Raw genomic sequence first — 12,426 nt, 5'->3', positions numbered from 1 at the left:
GTATGTATGTATGTATGTATGTATGTATGTGTGTGCGTGCGTGCGTGCGTGCGTGTATGTATGTATGTATGTATGTATGTATGTATGTATGTATGTACACATGATTTCAGAAAGTATTCACACCCCTTGACTTTTTCCACATTTTGTTGTGAATTAAAAATAGATCAAATTGAGATTGTGTATCACTGGGCACCTACACACAACACATCATAATGTCAAAGTGAAATTCTATTTTTAGACATTTTTTACAAATTAATAAAAAATGAAAAGCTGAAATGTCTAAATACTCAACTACTTTGCTTTGGAATGGTTAAAAAATAAATTGACATTGAATATCTCTCTTAGAGCAAGGTGAAGTTATTCATGACAATTTGGATTGTATATCAATAAATCCAGTCAAAATCTAGTCACTACAAAGATACAGGCGTCCTTCCTAACTCAGTTGCCGGAGAGGAAGGAAACCACTCAAGGATTTCACCATGAGGCCAATGGTGACTTTAAAACAGTTACAGAGTTTAATGGCTGTGATAGGAGAAAACTGAGGATGGATCAACAACATGGTAGTTACTCCACAACCTAAATGACAGAGTATAATGGCTGTGATAGGAGGAAACTGAGGATGGATCAACAACATGGTAGTTACTCCACAATACTAACCTGACAGAGTGAAAAGGAAGCCTGCACAGAATAAAAAAAATATTCAAAAATATGCATCATGATTACAAAAAGGCACTAATGTAAAACTGCAAAAAATGAGGCAAAAAAATTCACTTTGTGTCCTGAATACAAAGCGTTATGTTTGGGGCAAATCCAACAACACATCACTAACTATAACTCTTCATATCTTCAAGCACGGTGGTGGCTGCACCAAGTTATGGGTATGCTTGTCAGCAGCAAGGACTAGGGAGTTTTTTAGGATAAAAAGCAACAGAATAGAGTTATGCACAGGCAAGATCCTGAAGGAAAACCTGGTTCAGTCTGCTTTCCAACAGACACTGGCAGACAAATTCGCCATACAGCAGGACAATAACACACAGGTTGCTTACCAAGACAACGTACAATGTTCCTGAGTGACTGTTACGGATACAGTTATCCTGTGTGTGTGTGTATCCTGTGTGTGTGTGTTTCTTTTCTCTCCTTCTCCCCTCACAGGTGAAAACCATCACTCCCCAATCAGTCAACAATCAATCATCAATCAGAAGACACACCTCCTCCTATTTCCTACCCTATCACAGTTCCTTCCCCATGGTTTAAAAACCCCATCATTTGTTTGTTCTGGAGCTGAATCTCTCTGTAAATGCCATGTCTGTAGGTCTCTGTGTTTCACTCTCGCTTTGTGTCTTAACCTCTCTTTTGTTTAAAGCACCTCATAGCATTTTGTCATCACCTGTGAGTATTGTTTTTGGTTATGGTGTTTGTTTGTTGCTGGTGGGAAAAGGGGAAACCAAGACAAGTCGCCCATGGGCATTCACTACCCGTAGGTGAACTTTGTTAAATACACTAGTTAGAACTGGGCGGACCACCCACTGTATTTTTGCTTAGTTAGTTAGCTGTTGTTAAAGTAGGCTAGTCAAGCTTAGGGGTGTTTTTGAATACTTATTGTTTCTTTCCTTGGGTCCAGCTCAGCCCCTTTTCTTGCTCCCCCCATTACCGTGTGTTTATTAATAAACCTTGAGTTTGACGGTAGATTTCTGTTGTCGTGGTTATTTCGTGCACACTTTTACTTTGTCACAATAATAATTTGCATGAGTTATGTTACGGGTCTCATTACCATCCCCCCTAGACTGTCGGGCCAAAAGGGATTCGTAACAGTGACCTAGTTACAGTTGACTTAATATCGGCTTAAATCTATGGCAAGGTGAGAAAATAGGCTGTCTAGCAATGATCGACAATCAACTTGACAGAGCTTGAAGATTTTTTTAAATAATAAAGTTTCAATAAATTAGCAAAAATTTCAAACATGTTTTCACATTGTCATTATGGGTTATTGTAATACATTTTGAATCTAGGCTGTAACACAACAAAATGTGGAATATGTCAAGGGGTATGAATACTTTCAGAAGGCACTGTGTGTGTGTGTGTGTGTGTGTGTGTGTGTGTATATATATATATAAAACTTCTATTTACCGTTGATGTTGTACATGGAGAAGCGGTTGCAGAAGTTAGCCATGTTGGTCTCCTGTCTGAGAGGGGCTTTCTGAGGGGCCTTCTTTACAGTCTCTGTGATGCCATCATCCAGACTCTGTACAGGGGACAGAGGAATCGTGAATGGACGTCTTCTCTACTAGCTCACTGACATCTGTCAATTGTTTGCCCTTTGTCAATGTTTATCAATTCCACATTAATTCAGGTAATTTACCAAAGTTACCTGAATCTTCAGTAATTCAGGTAATTAACAGAAAATCTATAGTTATCTATCATAACACATTAATTCAGGATTAAAGTTACGGTTAATGCCCATATTTCCCCGGTAATCTAGAATGTTTGGTAATTTCTGTTAAATAGGTCAAATATTACATTAATTTACTGGTTATCGTGGTTCGGGTTGCAAAGCTACAGGTAATTTACCAAAGTTACCTGAATCTTCAGTAATTCAGGTAATTAACAGAAAATCTATAGTTATCTATCATAACTTTGGTAATTTATACTTGAATAACTTAATTTTGTATTATTATACAGTGGGGCAAAAAAGTATTTAGTCAGCCACCAATTGTGCAAGTTCTCCCATTTAAAAAGAAGAGAGAGGCCTGTAATTTTCATCATAGGTACACTTCAACTATGACAGACAAAATGAGAAAAAGAAATCCAGAAAAATCACATTGTAAGATTTTTAATGAATTTATTTACAAATTATGGTATATATATATAATGGTGACCTGGTGGTATATATAATGGTGACCTGGTGGCATATATAATGGTGACCTGGTGGTATATATAATGGTGACCTGGTGGTATATATAATGGTGACCTGGTGGTATATATAATGGTGACCTGGTGGTATATATATATAATGGTGACCTGGTGGTATATATATATAATGGTGACCTGGTGGTATATATAATGGTGACCTGGTGGTATATATAATGGTCACCTGGTGGTATATATATATATATAATGGTGACCTGGTGGTATATATAATGGTGACCTGGTGGTATATAATGGTGACCTGGTGGTATATATAATGGTGACCTGGTGGTATATAATGGTGACCTAGTGGTATATAATGGTGACCTGGTGGTATATATAATGGTGACCTGGTGGCATATATAATGGTGACCTGGTGGTGTATATAATGGTGACCTGGTGGTATATATAATGGTGACCTGGTGGTGTATATAATGGTGACCTGGTGGTATATATAATGGTGACCTGGTGGCATATATAATGGTGACCTGGTGGTATATAATGGTGACCTGGTGGTATACATATATAATGGTGACCTGGTGGTATATATAATGGTGACCTGGTGGCATATATAATGGTGACCTGGTGGTATATATAATGGTGACCTGGTGGTATATATATATATATATATAATGGTGACCTGGTGGTATATATAATGGTGACCTGGTGGTATATATATATAATGGTGACCTGGTGGTATATATATATAATGGTGACCTGGTGGTATATATATATATAATGGTGACCTGGTGGTATATATAATGGTGACCTGGTGGTATATATAATGGTGACCTGGTGGTATATAATGGTGACCTGGTGGTATATATATATATATATAATGGTGACCTGGTGGTATATATAATGGTGACCTGGTGGTATATATAATGGTGACCTGGTGGTATATATAATGGTGACCTGGTGGTATATATATAATGGTGACCTGGTGGCATATATAATGGTGACCTGGTGGTATATATATATAATGGTGACCTGGTGGTATATATATATAATGGTGACCTGGTGGTATATATAATGGTGACCTGGTGGTATATATAATGGTGACCTGGTGGTATATATAATGGTGACCTGGTGGTATATATATATATATATAATGGTGACCTGGTGGTATATATAATGGTGACCTGGTGGTATATATAATGGTGACCTGGTGGTATATATAATGGTGACCTGGTGGTATATATAATGGTGACCTGGTGGTATATATAATGGTGACCTGGTGGTATATATAATGGTGACCTAGTGGTATATATATATAATGGTGACCTGGTGGTATATATAATGGTGACCTGGTGGTATATATAATGGTGACCTGGTGGTATATATAATGGTGACCTGGTGGTATATAATGGTGACCTGGTGGTATATATAATGGTGACCTGGTGGTATATATAATGGTGACCTGGTGGTATATAATGGTGACCTGGTGGTATATATAATGGTGACCTGGTGGTGTATATAATGGTGACCTGGTGGTATATATAATGGTGACCTGGTGGCATATATAATGGTGACCTGGTGGTATATAATGGTGACCTGGTGGTATACATATATAATGGTGACCTGGTGGTATATATAATGGTGACCTGGTGGCATATATAATGGTGACCTGGTGGTATATATAATGGTGACCTGGTGGTATATAATGGTGACCTGGTGGTATATATAGTGGTGACCTGGTGGCATATATAATGGTGACCTGGTGGTATATATAATGGTGACCTGGTGGTATATAATGGTGACCTGGTGGTATATATAATGGTGACCTGGTGGCATATATAATGGTGACCTGGTGGTATATATAATGGTGACCTGGTGGTATATATAATGGTGACTTGGTGGTATATATAATGGTGACCTGGTGGTATATATATATAATGGTGACCTGGTGGTATATATAATGGTGACCTGGTGGCATATATATAATGGTGACCTGGTGGTATATATAATGGTGACCTGGTGGCATATATAATGGTGACCTGGTGGTATATATAATGGTGACCTGGTGGCATATATAATGGTGACCTGGTGGCATATATATAATGGTGACCTGGTGGTATATATAATGGTGACCTGGTGGCATATATAATGGTGACCTGGTGGTATATATAATGGTGACCTGGTGGTATATATAATGGTGACCTGGTGGTATATATAATGGTGACCTGGTGGTATATATATATATAATGGTGACCTGGTGGTATATATAATGGTGACCTGGTGGTATATATATATAATGGTGACCTGGTGGTATATATATATACTGGTGACCTGGTGGTATATATAATGGTGACCTGGTGGTATATATAATGGTGACCTGGTGGTATATATAATGGTGACCTGGTGGTATATATATATAATGGTGACCTGGTGGTATATATAATGGTGACCTGGTGGTATATATATATACTGGTGACCTGGTGGTATATATAATGGTGACCTGGTGGTATATATATATACTGGTGACCTGGTGGTATATATATATATATAATGGTGACCTGGTGGTATATATAATGGTGACCTGGTGGTATATATAATGGTGACCTGGTGGCATATATAATGGTGACCTGGTGGTATATATAATGGTGACCTGGTGGCATATATAATGGTGACCTGGTGGCATATATATAATGGTGACCTGGTGGTATATATAATGGTGACCTGGTGGCATATATAATGGTGACCTGGTGGTATATATAATGGTGACCTGGTGGTATATATAATGGTGACCTGGTGGTATATATAATGGTGACCTGGTGGTATATATATATATAATGGTGACCTGGTGGTATATATAATGGTGACCTGGTGGTATATATATATAATGGTGACCTGGTGGTATATATATATATATATACTGGTGACCTGGTGGTATATATAATGGTGACCTGGTGGTATATATAATGGTGACCTGGTGGTATATATAATGGTGACCTGGTGGTATATATATATAATGGTGACCTGGTGGTATATATAATGGTGACCTGGTGGTATATATAATGGTGACCTGGTGGTATATATATATACTGGTGACCTGGTGGTATATATATATATAATGGTGACCTGGTGGTATATATATATATAATGGTGACCTGGTGGTATATATAATGGTGACCTGGTGGTATATATAATGGTGACCTGGTGGTATATATAATGGTGACCTGGTGGTATATATAATGGTGACCTGGTGGTATATATATATAATGGTGACCTGGTGGTATATATAATGGTGACCTGGTGGTATATATAATGGTGACCTGGTGGTATATATAATGGTGACCTGGTGGTATATATAATGGTGACCTGGTGGTATATATAATGGTGACCTGGTGGTATATATAATGGTGACCTGGTGGTATATATAATGGTGACCTGGTGGTATATATAATGGTGACCTGGTGGTATATATAATGGTGACCTGGTGGTATATATAATGGTGACCTGGTGGTATATACAATGGTGACCTGGTGGTATATAATGGTGACCTGGTGGCATATATAATGGTGACCTGGTGGTATATATAATGGTGACCTGGTGGTATATAATGGTGACCTGGTGGTATATATAATGGTGACCTGGTGGTATATATAATGGCGCCTTGGTGGTGTATATAATGGTGACCTGGTGGTATATATAATGGTGACCTGGTGGTATATAATGGTGACCTGGTGGTATATATAATGGTGACCTGGTGGTATATATAATGGTGACCTGGTGGTATATATAATGGTGACCTGGTGGTATATATAATGGTGACCTGGTGGTATATATAATGGTGACCTGGTGGTATATATAATGGTGACTTGGAATAATACAAATACAATATAAAGCAGGTAAGTAAATACAGAATAAATGTCAGGGTTAATTACCTGTGTGAGTTTATCCAGCTCTCCCAGCCAGAGATAGGGTTAGTTACCTGTTAGGGTTAGTTACCTGATAGGGTTAGTTACCTGTCAGGGTTAGTTACCTGTCAGGGTTAGTTACCTGTGTGAGTTTATCCAGCTCTCCCAGCCAGAGATAGGGTTAGTTACCTGTTAGGGTTAGTTACCTGTGTGAGTTTATCCAGCTCTCCCAGCCAGAGATAGGGTTAGTTACCTGTGTGAGTTTATCCAGCTCTCCCAGCCAGAGATAGGGTTAGTTACCTGTTAGGGTTAGTTACCTGATAGGGTTAGTTACCTGTCAGGGTTAGTTACCTGTGTGAGTTTATCCAGCTCTCCCAGCCAGAGATAGGGTTAGTTACCTGTTAGGGTTAGTTACCTGTGTGAGTTTATCCAGCTCTCCCAGCCAGAGATAGGGTTAGTTACCTGTTAGGGTTAGTTACCTGTGTGAGTTTATCCAGCTCTCCCAGCCAGAGATAGGGTTAGTTACCTGTGTGAGTTTATCCAGCTCTCCCAGCCAGAGATAGGGTTAGTTACCTGTGTGAGTTTATCCAGCTCTCCCAGCCAGAGATAGGGTTAGTTACCTGTGTGAGTTTATCCAGCTCTCCCAGCCAGGCTCCAAACATCTGGTCTAGATCCTGATCTTCTTTATCACTGTCCTCCTCCTCTCCTCCTCCTCCCTCTGTTTGGTCCAACTCCTCGTCTGACAGCTGCTCCATCTGAAACACACACATGGTAATGTTAGTTGTATTTTAGCATGTGGCGGAGTGCTTAGTGGCTGAGACAGAGGGAGTTCTGGGTAGACGGATATAAAAGAAGCTATTAAGGCCACATGGCATCGCATGTCAGTCCCGTTCATTCAGCTCCAACAGGCACAGCGTGGAACCCTACATTTCCATGGTAACCTCGGACTCCTACATTTCCATGGTAACCTCGGATTCCAGTCACACCTAGCTACCGACTCCACCCCCCCCGGTGTCGAAACCTTCATCATGCATCTCAATCTAGACTCTAGTTGTTATCCTTGTCGTCAACCCCTGCCGAGGATCCTTGGCTACATCTTTTGCAGTAATGCTGTATGGGATTGTTTGTTATTAAAGTGATGAAAGCGTCACAATAGAATAGATTTGGATTGTAACGTGTGTCTTAGGGAACATACTGATGTTTTACCGCCCTCTGGTGGTCAGTTCCCTAATCTCACGCCTTCTCCACAGCTCTGTGTGTGTGTGTGTGTGTGTGTCAGCTCGTTTAGTCAGTGTGTGTGTGTGTCAGTTTGTTTAGTCAGTGTGTGTGTGTGTGTGTGTGTGTGTGTCAGTTTGTTTAGTCAGTGTGTGTGTGCGTGTGTCAGTTTGTTTAGTCAGTGTGTGTGTGTGTGTGTGTGTGTGTGTCAGTTTGTTTAGTCAGTGTGTGTGTGCGTGTGTCAGTTTGTTTAGTCAGTGTGTGTGTGTGTGTGTGTGTGTGTGTCAGTTTGTTTAGTCAGTGTGTGTGTGTGTGTGTGTGTGTGTGTGTGTGTGTGTGTGTCAGCTCGTTTAGTCTGTGTGTGTGTGTGTGTGTCAGTTTGTTTAGTCAGTGTTCCCGTCTCATAGCTTTCTTAGCTCCCTCTATGGAAGTATAATCTCTGCCCTGACAAACAATCCTCTCATATAAATATTGGAGACCTCTGCTCCAGATCTTAAATCCTCTCATATAAATATTGGAGACCTCTGCTCCAGATCTTAAATCCTCTCATATAAATATTGGAGACCTCTGCTCCAGATCTTAAATCCTCTTATATAAATATTGGAGACCTCTGCTCCAGATCTTAAATCCTCTTAAAATGATTTTCTTTTTTTGTTCAGTTGGGTCTGAGGTCTTGTGATGTGGCAGTGTCAGGCTGTGTGGCCCACTGAGGCAGTAGGAGACCCCTACAGTAGCACTTTGATCCTACTATGACCTGGGCCGGTGTGAACCCCCCCCGACCTGGGCCGGCGTGACCCCCCACGACCTGGGCCGGCGTGACCCCCTCGACCTGGGCCGGCGTGACACCCCCCTCGACCTGGGCCGGCGTGACCACCCCCCACGACCTGGGCCGGCGTGACCCCCTCCCCTCGACCTGGGCCGGCGTGACCACCCCCACGACCTGGGCCGGCGTGACCCCCTCCCCTCGACCTGGGCCGGCGTGACCCCCTCCCCCCCCTCGACCTGGGCCGGCGTGACCACCCCACGACCTGGGCCGGCGTGACCCCCTCCCCTCGACCTGGGCCGGCGTGACCCCCTCGACCTGGGCCGGCGTGACCCCCTCCCCCTGGGCCGGCGTGACCCCCTCGACCTGGGCCGGCGTGAACCCCCCTCGACCTGGGCCAGCGTGAACCCCCTCGACCTGGGCCGGCGTGAACCCCCCGACCTGGGCTGGCGTGACCGCTAGGGACAGTTAGGTCTACAGTACAACAGGGACGGAGAATTACAGTAGCATTGTAATGCTAATGTCAAATTAACTGTAAAAACATAACTAAAAATAATCTGCTTATCAAGCACATAGCTGTTCTCTACTGTAACTCTGGTACATAGGGAGAGTCTTGGTAAAGACAGTTCTGACAACCCGGAGCGTGTGATTGGACAGATGCTCTTCACTCATCACAGCAGGGCCACGTGTCATCATGGTGTGAGTTAGAGACACACATGAACAAGGGTGTTATAAACGTTGTATACATTTTACACTAAATATCTGCAAAAAATATTGGGATTTAACCTTTTGGGATAGGGGGCAGCATTTTCATTTTCGGATGAATAGCGTGCCCAGAGTGAACTGCCTCCTACTCTGTCCCAGATGCTAATATATGCATATTATTATTAGTATTGGATAGAAAACACTCTGGAGTTTCTAAAACTGTTTGAATGATGTCTGTGAGTATAACAGAACTCATATGGCAGGCAAAAACCTGAGAAAAAAATCCAACCAGGAAGTGGGACATCTGAGGTTTGTAGTTTTTCAAAGCTTGGCCTACCGAATACACATATAAAGTTGCACTTCCTACGGCTTCCACTAGATGTCAACCGTCTTTAGAAACTTGAATGAGGATTCTACTATAAAGGAGGGGCTCATGAATCAGTAGTCTGGCAGAGTGCCTTGGTCTCATGACGCGCGCTCCCGACGGAGTTACCTCTCCTTCCAGTGCTTTTCTTCAGACATAGGAATTCTCCGGTTGGAACATTATTGATGTTTTATGTTAAAAACATCCTAACGATTGATTCTATACATCGTTTGACTTGTTTCTACGACCTGTAATGGAACTTTTCGAGTTTCTGTGTGGACGAAGTGCTCGCGTCTCATGAAGATGGATTATGGGCTGAACACGCTAACAACAAGTGGCTATTTGGACATAAATGATGGACTTTATGGAACAAATCAGTCATTTATTGTCGAACTGGGATTCCTGGGAGTGCCTTCTGATGAAGATCATCAAAGGTAAGTGAATATTTATGGTGTTATTTCTAACTTCTGATGACTCCAAAATGGCGGATATTTCTCTGGCTGGATTGGGCTCTGAGCGCCGTTCTCAGATTATGCTTTTTCCGTAATTTTTTTTTTTGAAATCTGACACCGCGGTTGCATTAAGGAGAAGTCTATCTTTAATTGTGTGAATAACACTTGTATCTTTTATCAATGTTTGTTATGAGTATTTCTGCAAAATCACCGGATGATTTGGAATCACAACATTACTGCATGTAACGCGCCAATGTAAACTGAGATTGTTGGATATAAATATGCACATTATCGAACAAAACATACATATATTGTGTAACTTGATGTCCTATGAGTGTCATCTGATGAAGATCATCATCAAAGGTTAGTGGTTAATTTGATCTATATTTCTGCTTTTTGTGACTCCTATCTTTGGCTGGAAAAATGGCTGTGTTTTTTGACTTGGCTATGACCTAACATAATCATATGTTGTGCTTTCGCTGTAAAGCATTTTTGAAAATCGGACACGATGGGTAGATTAACAAGATGTTTATCTTTGGTTTGCTGTATTGGACTTAATAATGTGTGAAAGTTACATATTTCAAAAATATTTTTGGAATTTCGCACACTGCCTTTTCAGCGGAATGTTGTCGAGGGCTTCTGCTAGTGGACCGCGAGAAAGGTAAAATATTTTACATATGCATGTTTCCCTAGACATGTAAAACATGTTTCCAAATAAAGTAAATCAGACCCGTCATAAAACTTTGCGTGAATGAGCATTATAACTGCCCAGAAAAACATACCTTTTACTGTGACAATATGGGACTGTAGTAATCTATTACTCGCCTGTTCAACCTCTGAGATCCCCAAAGATTGGAAAGCCGCCGCAGTCATCCCCCACTCTAGACCCAAACTGTTACAGACCTATATCTATCCTACCCTGCCTTTCTAAGATCTTCGAATGCAAAGTTAACAAAACAGATATACAGCTATATAACAGCTATATACAGGGTCAGTAGCTATATACAGGGTCAGTAGCTATATACAGGGTCAGTAGCTATATAAAGGGTCAGTAACTATATACAGGGTCAGTTCCAGGGTCAGTAGCTATATACAGGGTCAGTAGCTATATACAGGGTCAGTTCCAGGGTCAGTAACTATATACAGGGTCAGTAGCTATATACAGGGTCAGTAGTTATATACAGGGTCAGTAGCTATATACAGGGTCAGTAGCTATATACAGGGTCAGTAGTTATATACAGGGTCAGTAGTTATATACAGGGTCAGTAGTTATATACAGGGTCAGTAGCTATATACAGGGTCAGTAGTTATATACAGGGTCAGTAGCTATATACAGGGTCAGTAGCTATATACAGGGTCAGTAGCTATATACAGGGTCAGTAGCTATATACAGGGTCAGTAGCTATATACAGGGTCAGTAACTATATACAGGGTCAGTAGCTATATACAGGGTCAGTAGCTATATACAGGGTCAGTAGTTATATACAGGGTCAGTAGCTATATACAGGGTCAGTTCCAGGGTCAGTAGCTATTTCCAGGGTCAGTAGCTATATACAGGGTCAGTAGCTATATACAGGGTCAGTAACTATATACAGGGTCAGTAGCTATATACAGGGTCAGTAGCTATATACAGGGTCAGTAGTTATATACAGGGTCAGTAGCTATATACAGGGTCAGTTCCAGGGTCAGTAGCTATTTCCAGGGTCAGTAGCTATATACAGGGTCAGTAGCTATATACAGGGTCAGTAGCTATATACAGGGTCAGTAACTATATACAGGGTCAGTAGCTATATGCAGGGTCAGTAGCTATATACAGGGTCAGTAGCTATATACAGGGTCAGTAGCTATATACAGGGTCAGTAGCTATATACAGGGTCAGTAGCTATATACAGGGTCAGTAACTATATACAGGGTCAGTAGCTATATGCAGGGTCAGTAGCTATATGCAGGGTCAGTAGCTATATACAGGGTCAGTAGCTATATACAGGGTCAGTAACTATATACAGGGTCAGTAGCTATATACAGGGTCAGTAACTATATACAGGGTCAGTAGCTATATGCAGGGTCAGTAGCTATATACAGGGTCAGTAGCTATATGCAGGATCAGTAGCTATATACAGGGTCAGTAGCTATATACAGGGTCAGTAGCTATATACAGGGTCA

General features: G+C 41.2%; 1 protein-coding gene across 1 annotated transcript in view; it reads right to left on the bottom strand.

The window, feature by feature from the left end:
• raph1a (Ras association (RalGDS/AF-6) and pleckstrin homology domains 1a) overlaps window positions 1-12,426 on the bottom strand; it is a 230,720-nt gene that overhangs the window by 91,489 nt on the left and 126,805 nt on the right. Inside the window, 2 exon segments of the mRNA XM_065019679.1 lie at window positions 2,128-2,242; window positions 7,385-7,519. Coding sequence (XP_064875751.1) covers window positions 2,128-2,242; window positions 7,385-7,519 — 250 coding nt within the window.

Source organism: Oncorhynchus nerka, linkage group LG1 (genome assembly GCF_034236695.1).
Source record: "Oncorhynchus nerka isolate Pitt River linkage group LG1, Oner_Uvic_2.0, whole genome shotgun sequence".
Lineage (NCBI taxonomy): Eukaryota > Metazoa > Chordata > Actinopteri > Salmoniformes > Salmonidae > Oncorhynchus > Oncorhynchus nerka.
Note: the sequence above shows the minus strand (reverse complement) of the source record. Positions and strands in the feature narration are given on the sequence as shown.